This window comes from Halictus rubicundus, chromosome 11 (genome assembly GCF_050948215.1).
Source record: "Halictus rubicundus isolate RS-2024b chromosome 11, iyHalRubi1_principal, whole genome shotgun sequence".
Taxonomy (NCBI): domain Eukaryota; kingdom Metazoa; phylum Arthropoda; class Insecta; order Hymenoptera; family Halictidae; genus Halictus; species Halictus rubicundus.
The window spans coordinates 14,395,675-14,411,092 of record NC_135159.1 but is presented as its reverse complement, the minus strand read 5'-3'; the positions used below and the strand labels follow the sequence as shown (position 1 = coordinate 14,411,092).

General features: G+C 45.0%; 2 protein-coding genes across 3 annotated transcripts in view; both read right to left on the bottom strand.

Annotated features, from left to right (window-relative positions):
- LOC143359218 (uncharacterized) overlaps nucleotides 1–15,418 on the bottom strand; it is a 79,025-nt gene that overhangs the window by 42,195 nt on the left and 21,412 nt on the right. The window lies entirely within an intron of this gene.
- Nucleotides 2,502–11,835, bottom strand: LOC143358516 (pancreatic lipase-related protein 2). 2 transcript variants are annotated; one of them, XM_076795685.1, is made up of 8 exons: nucleotides 11,634–11,834; nucleotides 10,373–11,257; nucleotides 8,801–9,072; nucleotides 8,173–8,443; nucleotides 5,296–5,535; nucleotides 4,404–4,637; nucleotides 3,562–3,889; nucleotides 2,502–3,282 (listed from the first exon to the last, which is right to left on the bottom strand). In XM_076795685.1, exons 2-8 carry the CDS (start codon nucleotides 10,536–10,538, stop codon nucleotides 3,147–3,149), a joined length of 1,647 nt encoding a protein of 548 aa, XP_076651800.1. In that variant the 5' UTR covers nucleotides 10,539–11,257; nucleotides 11,634–11,834; the 3' UTR covers nucleotides 2,502–3,146. The 2 variants fall into 2 exon arrangements, with proteins under 2 accessions (XP_076651800.1, XP_076651801.1); XM_076795686.1 differs by having other exon boundaries at nucleotides 8,807–9,072; nucleotides 10,373–11,835.

The following is a 15,418-nucleotide window of genomic DNA, read 5'->3' as shown; positions in this document are numbered from 1 at the left end:
AAGCTCCGCCTACCGCTTCTAGGCCACGCCCACCGTATTCTAATCTCACCAGAAGGGGTTGGTGACAATAATGTGACTATAAAAAGAGTGGTACTCGAAGCAATTCGGACTCTAGAACCTAGAAATTCCGACGATTCCAAAAATTTAACGCAACGCAGGACATTCTGCAAATAAGAATGAGTGTTTTGAGCAAATTTGTTCATACCTCGCTCAGCTTTTTAGCAATTAGCTCACGACAAAACCAGTCTAGTAACGTCAATATTGTCTTGAATTATAGTATTCTTATGTTTAGTGCAGCCAGTAATTTTTCTTGCAACATTCTGTTGCGAACGGACCAACTTTCAAAGAACGTTTTTCCAGTTTCTTTCGCAAACAGAACAAAGAAACGCCAATCAACATGGCGGCGTTTTCGCAACTGATTTTCCCAATGGTCGCGTTTTTTCTTCTCGAACGCGATCAGGAAATTCTTTCGAAGTCGTTCGAACTGTGGAACTTTGTTTCGTGGCTCCGGTTTTACGACCGCAGCCCGTTTTTCTTTCGCCGCGGAATTGCCGGGCCCGGAGGAATCGAATCATAGCCGCGAAACACGAACCATCATCGTAAAGCTGGAATTATGCAGTATGAATAATTGAATTGTCTAAAATCGGGTAGAATGGCCACTTTCTCTCAGCGCGTTCGCGTAATAAGGACGAAATACTATCTCGGCAACCACGGCTCGGTTATGTCATCGCGCCAGCATTTTCCGCCCACATTTCGAGGATGGACCTCGCCTGCTTTCGCGATGATAGTTTAGCGAAAAAAAGTCCCGTCTCAATTTCTAAAGCAAACACTGTGTGGCCTTGGGTTGCGACATGGTTTGCACCTCGACCTAATTTTATGCACATATGTTACCGTTGTTAATATTCATGAGTTTCGAAAATTTGGCTTCGGGAGGTGATGTTAAAAATTGAGTATACAGGCGGCATGTAAGTTATTATATCTCCCTTGTGTGTAACTACTTTTGCCGAAAAAAATTCTGGTAGTTACTTAAGTACCGTGGTAAAATTGCCTGAAAATTTTAAAAATATTGATCCACTCTGTCAGCTAGGAATAAATTCCCAAGGAAGTCTTCGTGTTTAACGTTTCCATCAGGCTACCTCCCGAAGGATTAAACGATTCCGGCGTTGTTAATTACAGAGCCGTCGGCTTTCAGTCCGGCAGGAAGTAAAAATGCGACAGTCTTCACCGTCGCAGGTTCCCATTATGCGTCCGCGTCTCTCGTTCCCACGTGGCGCTACGTCAGAACGTGGAAATGTTCACTTTCATTCCCAAGGCATCGACCAGGAGGATCCGGGCGGGATCCGCCGCGCCGCTGATTCAGTTATTATACATCGAAAGCGAATAGTAAGTACGCCACGGGATTTCGGTTGGCAATTACGCCAGATGGACGGGCCACCAGTGGCAATTTCCGCGCCCCGGAAAAACGCGACCTCTCCCGCCTCTATCGGAATCAGCATTTTCCGCAGTCTGTCTCTGTCCTGTACGCTGGTTTCGCTCGCGCGACGACCGATAGCGAAGCCACCTTCCCTTTCACTGTCATTATGCACGCGTGCTTCTTTCACCTTGGCGGCCGCTTTCATACGTCGCCGGTAAATCACTGCACGCGGATCGACAGTCCCGTAATTTATGCTCGTGTAGGATCCACCGGGAGAAGACAGCTAGTCTCCACGATGAAGCATAGACGGCGAGCCGTCCATTGTATACGGAGCAGATCCGCTGTTCCGTTCTCTATGGCATTTTTCCTACGTGGGCGAGTCAGAAGTGAAATCTGTGACCTGGTGGGGAGGTTTGTTAAGGTACGTTCGACTTAGTGTAACCGAGCTTAATAGAAGCTGGAATGAACGCAGCCTAATAGCAGAGCACCGCTCTAATAGGACCCAGTCCCGCCCTAATGGAGCCATGTTCCGCCCCAATAGGACCCAGCCCCGCCCTAAAATGGAGCCATGCTCCGCCCCAATAGGACCCAGCTCCGCCCTAATGGAGCCATGCTCCGCCCCAATAGGACCCAGCCCCGCCCTAATGGAGCCATGCTCCGCCCTAATGAGCCATGCTCCGCCCCAATAGGACCCAGCCCCGCCCTAAAATGGAGCCATGCTCCGCCCCAATAGGACCCAGCTCCGCCCTAATGGAGCCATGCTCCGCCCCAATAGGAGCCAGTCCCGCCCTAATGGAGCCATGCTCCGCCCCAATAGGACCCAGCTCCGCCTTAATGGAGCCATGCTCCGCCCCAATAGGACCCAGGCCCGCCCTAATGGAACCATGCTCCGCCCCAATAGGACCCAGCCCTACCATAATGGAGCCATGCTCCGCCCCAATAGGACCCAGCGCCGCCCTAATGGAATCGTGCTCCGCCCTAATAGGGTTCAGCCCTGCCCCAATAGCGTCTAGGCTTAGGCCCCACAGTCCCTAGGCCCTCTGAAGCGCTGCTATAAGATTCAGGATAAATCGTTTGCACACAAAGATCCTATAATAGAAAAAGTACAGTATATTTTCCTACAGTCAGATCATACAAAAGTAACAATGAGGAAATTGTAACAGCATTTTGTTCAATGCCTAGTACGACGAGTTACAGTAAAATGAATTGACTGCTCAAGGTCGCTCCCACCTCCACATGGAATTATCGAACCATTCCATTTCAGTATTCTTGTTGGCACAAACCTATTATAGATTCACGTGTGACTTGTTAGGCAAGTGAAGGTGAGGCGTACAGTGAAAGCAGCGGGGGATGCGTCTATCAGACTATATCATTTCTTAGCTTATAACCTACGCTACACTTTCAATGACTATCGTTGCTATGATCCTAGTTGGTCTTCATTGTCCTCAGCGGTGGCATTGTTTCAGTGCCTCTCTCTTTCGTTTAATACCTGATCAGGGATCCAGTTCAGGACCCAAGGTACATTTCCAATCAGTGCATTATGGACTTCATGCGATTACCAACTGATGCGATTCAAATCAGTAGAACAATTAATCGAAAGAATATATATATATATATAAGTTTCGTTACTGAATTAATCTTTATTCGGCTACCGCCTTTCAGAATTGAACACGGCAATTTTCGTTCGGCATAAATATCCACAGTCCACCGATCAGTATCATATTTGAAGTCGTCAGCCTCTACGTCGTGCGAGCTTCGCAGTCTCCGTGCCGACACCGTTGGTGTCATCGTCCCTGCAGTTCTCCGTCGTCAAGATCCTCGGCTCGTTCGCCATCAGACTCTTTTTCACGCCCGGGCACACCGTGACGCTGAAACAAATCGTGTCGTTAAACTCCTAGGCCCATCGGTTAGGCGACGTTACATCTCATCGTGGCAGGAATTCGGCTCCTTGTCAGGCGTCGTCGAAACCCGGGACACGTACGGATCGACTTCGCAAGTATCATTATTGTTTATACGTGGTCCGGAAGTGGCACTAAATTCACAGTGGGTTCCCTTGTCCTAACGGACCTTAACACGGGGCCTGACTGCTTTATCGACCCGGAAGGATCGCGCGGTAATTTCTCGGCACGGTATAATTTGTTGCGTACCTGTGAGAGAACTCCAGACTGTCGACGGTCAACGAGTCGATGTAGACACGCGGGGTGTGCAGTAGCCTCCAGGTGAGCGGATTGAACACCGAGGTCTGGTACTTCCAGGAGATTTCGACCGCTTCCGGCTTGCCGACCACCTCACCTGGCAGCACCACCGTGTGAGTGGTACCTGGCTCGTAATACTTCGAGTACGGACTCAGCTCCATCTTCTCCGTGGCCTTGCCGTTTTCGCCGATCACGAGGATCACGAACGTGCCGACCTCTCCGCCGTGGTCCAGGCTCTCGTTCGTCTTGGAGATGTTGATCGTCACCCTATAATGGCCCTCTACAGACATTCAAACAATTACTAAGCTCACGGTATCTCTGGATTGACATGGGTGCTTTGGCACACTAGATTGTCACGAAATTTCTGAGAGAACGTGGGACCCTCCCTGAAGGTACTCTGAAGTTGCTGTATCCGCTTGGATCTATTTTCTGATGATCATCAAACTCATTTGGGACTTGTATACGGGCCAGTCGATCAGTTCATAATGAAGATTCCGTAGAAGGATAAGATTGGGGAGCACGAATACGGTCAGCATCTTCATTCTGGATTTTTCCAACGATTCAGGGAAGTGATAGTTCTTCCTAGACACTTCGTGATCAATCAAGTGTAATGAATGCCCCCACATAATCAGCTCTAGCAATGAACAATCCACTATCTTCTCAATAAGCTAGCAATAGAGTTGAAGAGCATCGTGTTCTCTAGCCGTAATTGCGTAGAATATTGCACGACTGTTAAAGGAATATTCAATTTGCGAGAAGATAGTGTATTACTCACCGGTGCACCTGATACTAACTGCAAAACGGCTTGTCCTTCCCCGTCATTAGGTAAACGGAGGCATGATAGTTTCCTGGTTGAGCGTCCAATCCGAACCTAGGACAGTATTGGTTGACGCAATCGAAGCAGCCACCTTCTTGGAACCTCTCCCAGGAGGAGCAAGGGACTGCCACGAACGGGCAGGCTGTGTTCACGCTTTCTATGAAGTACTCGTAGCTGCGGATGTGGTTGCAGCCGAGGAATCGCTTTATTCCTGAAAGGAGAAGCTGAGATGACGTCTTGCGATCCAACATATTCGGACCCATCACTACTGGGACCTGGCTCGATGGGACCTAACACGGCTGGACTTAATGCAGTTGGACCCAACACAATTGGACTTCGCTCAATGGGACCTAACTCAATTGGGCTTAATTCTATTGCACTTAGCTCAATGGGACCTAACTCAATCGGACTCAACCCAATTGGACCCACCACAATTGGTCTTAATCCTATTGGACTTAGCTCAATCGGACCTAACTCGATTGGACTCAATCCAATTGAACCTAGCAAGATTGGACCCATCACTATTGGACCTGGCTCAATGGGACCTAACTCAATCCGACTTAATCCAATTGAACCTAACACAATTGGACTTAATCCTGTTGGACTCAGCTCAATGGGACCAACACAATCTGGACATAATGCAGTTGGACCTAACACAATTGGACTTAGCTCAATGGGACCTAACACAATTTGGACATAATTGCGCCTAACCTTGCTTGGCCCTTGACCCAATGGGACCCATCGCAATTGGACCTAATACAATTGGACCTAGTTCAGTGGGATCTAACTGAATTGGATTTAATCCAATCGGTCCCATCACTGTGGGGCGTAAAAGAATCAGAGGATGGGAAAGAAGATAGCAGTCTCACCTCGAATGAAGCTCCCACGTTCCAAGGTGATGGAATTGAGAACACCCTCGTTGCAACCTGGCTGATTGCGGCCGCCGTTCGGATAGAAATCGATATGCGCGACGGGTTGGGTGATCCCGAGGCCGCCGCTGATAAACGGATTGCAATCGGTATGGATGGCCGTGACGAATGTGGCGTCCGTCGGGTCGAGCCGCACCATAGTCGACGTGTTGCTGAAATGCGGCTCCGCCGGATCGAGGCCTTTTGACAGGAAAACGAAACGAGACGTGAGATGCTTCGCTTAACCCGTTGCTGCAACGCCGCTACATTCATTCAATCCCCCCTTTCCCTTTCCCCTCAATCATCCATTTTACATTCTGACAATTTTTCAGCCTTTCTCCGTCAGTCACAAGCACGCCACATTATCTCGAACGAGCACCGAAGCTTTATTTTCTCAAATTATTTTCCATCTGTTTGCTTGGCAGTCCTCGGTGGCTGGGTCACATTTGACCCACGATTTTTTTTTCCAGTCCATCGAGGATCAGGAAATTTCTTTTTCTTGCTCATATTTATTATAAACGCGCAAAATCCGCAGATATGCCGTTAAAATGCAAGACAGAATAATTCCGTAAAGTTTCTCTTACCCTCTGACAAAAATTGCCGAGGAAAGTTACGTTTATTTTTATGAGCGACACGAGCCGGAATAGTTGTGGTTGCCGAGATGTTCGTTGCCCCTTGAAACCAGTTGTTGAATCTCGGCACTCCCGATCGAGTTACTCATATCACACAATCGTCACGTAACAATTACCACACGTCCCTCTGTGTAACGCGCGCGAAGCGCAGCAATTGCATCGACATTGCGCAAAAGCGGAAACGATTTTTCGGTCTGGCAAGACAATAAATTAAAAGCCTCCGCGAGAGGAAAGCGATCGTTACCGCACACGTGACGGTAGCTTTACATTTTCCTGTGTGCACGAATCAGATCAAAGCCGTCTGTTCCTGGTGCATCAGGAAATAATGGAACGCTAGCCTACATAATAACGATAGATCGCATAACTTGCTTGGTTTGGCTTCGCTGATCATTCGTGGTATACTTATTCTATCCAAGCTTCATTTCTCATTCCACATTTATATTATGCAACTCTACCAGCAAGCTGACATTACCCTGCAATTATGTTAAGTCACTTTACCAAGCAATTCTTCCACCTAATGAATTGATTCAAACATTGTCCAATAAGTTTGTTCAACAATTTCCCCAAAAATCTTTACATTTGGAACCATCTAGTGACTTCCTATAAAAAATTTCTAAACGGTTCTAAACTGTTAATGAAAATATCTGTAGAAATCGGTAATATAAATTGTCTGAAATAATCAAAGTATCTGCAGGGATTTAAATAATCATGAAGAGAAATTTCATCTTTTCAGGTATGGGACATGCTGTGAAGAATTTCTGGATTCAGGAGCGTAGCCTAATCGCGAGTGGTGTATCTCGATCAGGGTAGCTGGTGAATGCTAGGGTTGAAGGTTATCCGCTCCAGGACCTAGCATGGCGACGCCATGGGCCCTGTTGCCACTTCTTGGTGCTTCGTGTTCGCTTATTCCAGTTGTTTACTGGATCTTGTCTTCGGGCGGGTTTAAGGGCGTCGTCAGAGGGCTCCTTTTCTCCTCTGTCGATAAATGTCCCACCCAGCAGCCAGGAATCGACCATTCTGCACTCTGGCACGTCGAGTCGACAACCAGGCTAGCCCACAGGAGGTCTTTAATCATCCTGATCTCTCTCTCTCACCCTGCCTCGCCAACAACCATTTTTCCGTTACAGGGGACTAGCTTCCGTGGCGTTCTAGTATCCTGGTAATTCCCGATGGGATCGATAGCTTACGTAACATCGACTCGGCCAAATCCGATTGGCCCAGGCGTAGCAACATCGATGGGAATTGATCAGAAATGGAAAAGGGTTCTCATCGTTAGGGTCTTCGCAATTTGCCAACCACCGTTCATCCAGTCACCAGAAAAACTCAAATTTTTAATTCTCGATTAAACATATGTCTATCGTATTTCCATCTTTCTATGCTAGACTTCAATTGCTGTCTGAATTAATTACTCCTCAAAAATGCTAATTCGTATTTGTAGTTTAATTATTCTCGGATGATAGCTTGGTTTTTTGGTAATGCTGTTCTGTCCTTGGGAATTCAGGTTGAATGTAGAGTGAGGGGTGTTAATCGTTTTCGTTTTTGGCTGTCCTGCGGATTTTCAGAAGGACCTCGGAGCCCGTTGAGAAGCACGTCGCCTTACGCGTCCCCAAGTAAAATGGCGGCCGCTGTTTTTCGGCGGTGCTTCTCCTCCTTCAACTGTTCCCCTGATCTTTTCTGATTCGATCGGCTATCTTCGTACGTTTCCGGACGATTCTGCTGCCGGGGACTACGTACTTTATTCGGCGGGGCTCGTGGTTTCAAGGTTCAGCGGAATTTGTCTTCAATTTCACTGTTTCTACAGCCTGGCTCAAAATGCGTGGTCGCACGAGACGCTGCTGCACCGTGCGCAGAAAAATTAGTCCGAGATTTCTCGTTTCGGGCATTGTCTACCACGAGACAGCCTTTGGAAAATTTATTTCTGTTTTTTAAACGCCCTGCACAATTTTCCGAATTGCATCTGCTATGCCCTGTTGATGTTGGGGAGGTCCAGAATTATTTTTTATGTGGTCAAAATATTTAGTAATTGTAAAATTATGCAGTGATTCTAATTATAGGTAGTTGGTGGTTCATGGAAATTATCCCAGGATCTTATTGACCCAAAATTGTCAGCAACTTCAGCATAATAATTGTCAGAATGAAAATGTTTAGCTAACAATAAGCTCCATAAAACTTGTCTCACACAAAGAGGCAACGATTGTCAACTCACCGGTGATTCTGCCAAGAACAATATTGTAATTGTGCTTCAGTGTGTACCCAACGTATCCACAAGTGTGTGCACCGAGGCTGTGCCCAATGCAGTGCATCCTGGCTGGATCCACTCCCCCGATTTTGACCAGCTGGGATGCTAATCGGGCTGTCATCGCGCCAACCAGTCTCGTATTGGCAACAGCCTGTGTATAGGGAGGTCCTGCTCCGGCAATCCAATTGACAATCACCACGTTGCAGTCCTCTCTCAAGTGCAGCTCCTTCATTGTCCTCTGCAAAGAAACGACGAACACGTATGAGGCAAATATTCGCAGACGTGGACACTAAATATTGTTTATCCCCTTCTGGTACACACATTCCGCTGATTCTGTCGCAGTGCCCATTTTAAAATTTTTTTAAAAGGTATTAATTCATTCGACAAGCTCTAAAATTAATTTCTACTGAATTCAGAGTAATTCGAAATAATTTTACAAGTGTAAAATGGACACTAAATTTCGAATATAATTTTATGAGTCTGTTATAAAATTTCATTTTCAGGGCACTATAAGGGTGTGAGTGGACTTTTGAATGAAGATTTTGGAGTTTCTGTTCGAGAGCAGTGTCCAGGCGCCAATCAATAAATTAACTACCAGGACCCATGACTTATCGCCGTTATCCAGGAACCCATGAATTATGAGGTAGAAGTTCTCGTTCTTCCTGATGGCTGCCTGCAGTATCGTCTCGTTTTTGTCGATCTTCAGCTCGTGCAACTGTCCCGGATTGTCCCGAGTGTAGAACAGGTAACGGGGGTTGATGCTGTCCGGTCTGGCTGGGAATGTGGACACCGGTCGGTTGTCGCCAGACCATGGTGGACCGATGTAGAAACAACCATAAGGCTCGAAGCATCTCCACATGTACCAATCTGAACAAAACGCCAATTAATCTCAACAGGGTCCCACCACAATCGACGCTAAAAAATCACAACAGTTTCAATTGCCTCAAAAAATTAATTGTCTGTCAAATTTGTGTACTCTTCTATTTAAAACATTTTTGGAAGCTGCAAATCCCACCACGATCAACACTAAAAAATTTGGAGAGCTTCAATTGTTCCAAAACATTAAATCTCAATTAAATTTTTGTGTTATGCCGATTTCAAAAATTTTTGGAAGCTACTAATCCCACCACGATCAACACTAAAAAATCATGAGAGCTTCAATTGTTCCAAAAGATTAAATCTCAATTTGTGTTATGCCGATTTAAAAAGTGTTTGGAAGCTGCAAGTCCCACCACAATCAATATTAAAAAATCTTGAGAGCTTCGATTGTTCCAAAAGATTAAATCAAGTCATAGATATTGTCCGCACAAAATCAAGTCATAGATATTGCAATAGCTCCAAAGAATTAAATCTGAATCTTGCACTGTTCCATTAACAAAATTTTTTGAAATTGTATCACACTAATATTTTTCTATTTTTCTGTTTGTAGGATTTCTGGACTCTGCCACCGTTCAACCTTAGCCCAGACAGTGCAATCATGTTCAGTGATGTAATTCCCTTGGGAGAAACGTGTCCCGAATCGACAGTCACGTGCGTTCGAGAACCGTAAATCATAATCCCAACACGAAGACTAAACACTGCGCGCGGTGTTCGAGGAACTGATAGAATGCAGTCTGCAGAGATAACAGTAACGCAACAGATAACCCCTGGGCGAACATGGCAATTCGTTGCGCGTTGTTGAACCGCTGATCTACTGTAAATAATGATACACCGTGGTGTCCCGTCGAGATAGATACGTCACACGCCCCGGAATTCTTCGATTTTCCATATAAATCAACTCTGTTTTCCTCGCATAAAAATCAAAACACTCGTAAAAACAACATTACTCCATCCTTATCGCAGTATAATCTCAGAATTAATACAAGGGTGGTGTCTGTCCTCAAAGGGCTAGGAATAAATAAATTTATTCACCGGAGACTGTAGGACCTCTCCGAAAAATTAAAACAGTCGAAGCACCATGAAAATTAAAATTGCTTCGCTCTCTCGTCAATATTTAATTTTCGTCAAAAACTGATGCAAAATTTTCGGTGAATTTCTAGGCTAGTATTAAATAAATATTTTAGCTAGATATTACAGACTCGAAACAACCGATTGGCTCGGTCAAAGAGAACACGAAAAATGTTATAAAAAAATATCTAGAAAAAGGTCGAGTTTGAAAGTCACTCACTGTCCTCCAAGTCGAATCGATTCTCCTCCTCCTCAGGTGACAAAGTGGTGGTAATCACATTCTGCTTCTTGTGTCCACTGTCAGTCTGCAAGCTCGAATTCTTGGGCAAGGTGGCTATCATATTCGCGGTGTACGCGAAAATCAGCATAGTCTGGTTGAGAAACATTTTGGCCAGCAAGAATTCAAAGACCGCGCACACACGTACACAGCTTCACGGAAACAGGAACAGAGTCAGTCACTTAACCTAGACCTAGCAAGCCTCGGTAGTCATCAGGTTTCACTCGAGCTTCACAGCTAGCATGACCATTTTCGAGGACGCTTTCTTCTTCTTCATGATCTCTTCAGAACTACGACCAGCCTGCTGGTAGTTCCTCGTATAACGGACCACGATCCTCGGTTTGTTATTTGACTCTCGATCCCTGGCATGCGGGAGTCGGCAAAAATGTTAGAAAAAAATCGATTGACGTAAACGCCGATAGCGTTGGCCGTTGCAAAATAAACGAGAGCCTCGGACGCGTCGCCGGTATCGCTGTCCGGCGGTCAAGAGTCGGAACAGAAAATAAGTTGTCCGGTCTACGAACGTAATCCTTTCTTTCCAACGTCTATCGTCTTTTTTCAATGTGCCCACGACCTTGATCTTGTTAAACGGACCTGCTCACGAGGTCAGCGGTCTCTGAGTCATCCAGCGATCCTCAGGGATCCTATCTGGCTAAATACGACCACGCTCGCTATCGCTTATTTTGTTTTCCTGTTGTTTGCTATTTTGCGCGACGATTCTACAGATCTCCGTGGAGGAGACTGTGTCGCAACGTCTGCTTTCTGGGAATCCCCTGTCGTTGAATCTTCAGTTTATTGCGATCAGGCTTTCAATTGTGCTACAGAGATCTGGAAAGAATCGGTTTGAGATTGTTGGAGGTGTTTTGAACCGGTCTGTGGAGACGTGGTTGATGTTTGATTGGGGGTAGGGGGTTGTGCAAGAGTTGGATAATTGCGACAAATTGCGCTGTAAAATTGGAACTGAGGGGGTTACAGATTTGAAACTTTTTGTAAATATACTTTAAACCTGTCGCTACAAACTGGCCCGAACCGCTTGTGAATATCTGTATCCGTTCTGTTCTTATAAATCATTGAATCGGTCCATGTCTGTTGCAGATTGAACAACTCTACCGATCTCCAAACAGCCTCAATCAAAAAATGAACATCACGGGTCACTTATGGGGTGTCCCAGCCTCCATGGAAAAATGGAAAAAAATCTAGTGACACCTTCAGCACCAACAGATCCAAACAAACACTTTGGTTACTCTTCAAGGTTCTGCTGCAGCCGGAGTCAACTTTTTTGAAGTGTCCAAAAGAAACAGAGGTCAGGATTTCTCGATGGGATTACGTTTGCAGCAATTCGTGGAGGGTTCAGAGTCACGGGCCACTCGTCGCGGGTTCACCGATCGGTTAACCACCGCATACTAATCACTCAAGAGCACTGCTGCTCCCGTCGGGACAGCTTTATCAGGCGTTTAGCCCCACTTCGATTCCACGTTTCTCGTTGTTCTCGCCAGTTTGCGGCGACAAAGTCACGGGAAGCCGGGGACCGGTCCTGAATAGAGAGAGCCTCTTCAAGGAACCGGATGGGCCGCATGCTCCTCGCGTTCTGAAAAGGCCCTTTTTCCACAGGCCTGTCGCCCTCGACTGGTTCACGGAATCCCGTCCGGCCCCCTTTTTCACAAACCGTGCGGAACGTACGCTGCCGTACCACTCGCCGCCCTAATTCGCGGCTAATTAAGACCGATCAAAGGCGAGCCGACTGTGCGGGGTCGTTTAATCGACTGCCGAGTCGCCGCGCCTCTGTGTACGCGCTCCACGAGATTGAAAATGTCTGCTTGTGTTGGACGTGGTTTGAAGCCCTCTGCGATCTTCAATGGTTGGGTAGAAATACACCGGGCGAAGGGAGCCTATTTTATTTATTATTTCAACTACTAGTGTCAGAATTGTTAATTAACACGTTGACTGCCAAACTGGAAACCTTAAAAATTCCAAAAAATCAAAGTACGTTTCTTAATGAAATAGAAATTGAAAAATCAAATGTATGATATTGAGTAGACACCCAACCTTCTTTCATTTTACAGATCCTAACCAAATTTGGTAGGATGAATATATTAACGTAAACATTCATTTTAAAACCTGGACAAATAATTCCGTCACCCACATTTGGGTGACGTGGCAGTCAACGTGTTAAAGTAGCATTTTTGTTAACGCTGCTGTACATTTTGCTACTTTATTTGGCATAGTCAGTATCTATATTAATCTCCTCAGGACCTGCTGCTTCCGATGAATGATTATATTAGTGGATGACCTTGACCTTGCAATATGTTATCAAGGACAACCCGAATAACCTTGATCTTGTCTGTCCCGTTTTATTACTTTTCGGTGTGTCAAGTTTTAGCTGGCACGTTTCCACAATTTTAAAAAATTGCGAGAAGGGATTGCAGCGATCAGGGTGGAAGCATGAGTTCCTAGAGGTGTGCCAGCCCTAAGCGAGTGTGCGTGAGAGAACAGCGGTCTATCGATCGGCGTGCGTGTGGCTCGAGTGTCCTGGATCAATAGAAGGCACAATGGGGGTTCGTTCTGGCACAGTTACCCTCGTAAGCCGAGAACAGTGTACCCCCAGCATCCCCCATCGCCATTTCAACCCCGTGGAAATTCTCCTCCTTCGTCAACATACGTTCCTGATGGCGAACACCCCTAAGATGTGTCTCGTGTTTGCTCAGGGGATGTTGCAAAATCACCCTAAACGTGTTCGAACAGCTCCTCGTGTATCCTGAGTCCTTGCTACTTGAACCGTACGAGTGTTGCATCGTGATTACCGTGAAAAGTATGAATGACACCCCTTGTCACGTGGTGTCAAAACGTCCCGTGATCGTCACACCACCCCATGCCTGCAGCATACTCTTTCTGGACGGTTTCATGGACATCGGAATCTTTTTATGGGGCACTGTTACGTCTAAAATAACATCAGCATCATTCGAGTTGTCAATATTCATTTTGTTAATTATTCTGGAATTATTTAATATTTTTAATTATGTCTGTTGAGGTGAGGGTTGCACCCGGCTGTGCTATTTCTTGTTTCTCACCCTTACCACCGCTTGATACGAGGCTCATTCTATTTTAGTTTATTTTTAATTATTGTCAGGTTAATATTACTCATATTACAATGCTAAATGATTATTTAGTCTTTATGTTTACAATATTCTTCAGAGTTTCTTTTAATTGTAGTAATAAGAATTACTTTTCGGTAGTCCCCGAGGACTTCAACTGGAGCTTGCAGAAAAATTGTTTAAAATTATTTAATACTAATAACAAATAATCCGCGACGGACGATTGACGATTTTGATGTGGAAACATTGGATGTTCGTGTAAAATCGATAATGATTGAATGAATTCTAGAAAACTCGATGAATTCGACGCGACGGTTCGTGAAAATAGTAATTGTTTGTACACAAACGGTGCGTCAAGGTGACCGTGATGATGATGGGGAGGCGTTCGCGCGTGTTAGGCTCGCGGGAAGATGGCGGCCAAGCTGATCCCGCTTCGTTCGATGCCGAAGGGGCCTTCAGGACCCTTGAGACACTCCTTCTAACCCCTGCTACCCTGTTACATTGCCCTATCGAATCCCCATTCACTTACGCGCGTATTCGTGCCCACGGTATCCTGCGGGTGTCCCTGCGGATGCAAAATGGCGGAGCCATCCCGCAAGGAACACCTCCCTCCTGTTCAATTAACTTTCGACCATCCACTTTCTAAATTCTCTTCATCATCAATAATGAAGCTCTGAGACACTACTTTCACGAAATGCCAACCAGTATTAGCTTTTATTATTACTTCTTCTATGCTTCCTACATTTTTTTATCGATCGCTCGCACGTACGAATCGCATTGGCGTTATCCATATAACTTTACAGTTATTACATTCTTTTATTGAAAGTGTGAATTTGTGATGCTAATGTAAAAATTGTTGTCTGTAAACTGAGGTAAAGAGTGCGTTAATTTCAAAGAACGGGAGCCATATAGAAGTTAATTTTTCCTATTAGCATTTTTAATGTAATCTTGATAATATAGAGTTTTTTAAAAAATTGTTTTAGTCTTTCTACTATTTTAAACTTTATCTACACATTTCCGTTTCAAACGTTATTGATTAACAAATGTTATTGATTATCCTAAATTTTTTGCATATTTTTCTGGACTATTGGCAGACAATTTTTATTGATTGTGCTGGATTGTACCCTCGTGGACTAGATTGTTGAAAAATGATTGCGTTTGGAAGTATTCTTTAAAATATGAGCTAGGAAATCACATCGTCGTGGCAAGAGGTTCGTCGTGAAATATTTCACACGAGTTTTCAAGCCTGTTATCAGTTCCTTCCATTACAATTCTTATCATTTTTCACACGTACTCGATAACCGAGTTTCAGATATCGTGTTGACCTACGACTTTTATTCCGAAGTTTCTACTTTGCCCCTAATCTGTAATAGTCAGCGTTAGCACTAATTGTATTCGTACTTCGGACTTCTTTCGTTCGGCGAAAGACGTAGCTCGGAATTCTATTACGAAACGAAGCTACAAAAATATATAATTGACGTTGCAACAACAGCATACATGAAATTATTATCTCAACGATACGCATATTTCTGTTCCGACTGAAACGTAGAACCAAGGTCATGTGCTTGCGTTTCACTAGGATTAATTTAATTGAAGATTTTTAGTTTTTAATCAAATCAAAACAAAAATAAACTAGCTAAGTCTTTTTAGCGAGTTGAATGATTAATTATTGGTTGTAAAGTTTCTTGGAAGCATAATTAATTAATTATTTGGTCTTCAGAAGCCGGTGGCCTCCCTCGGAAGTATCGTCCTTCTTCCTTCACCTTCTGCAATCCTATTCCCGGTACCGACACGTGTCCGTCTGATGTCGCGAACCGCATTTCACAGGTGTCGCTGGTCACACTTGCTCATTAAACCACAAATATTCACGAAATTCCCTCAATTCCGCACACCAACT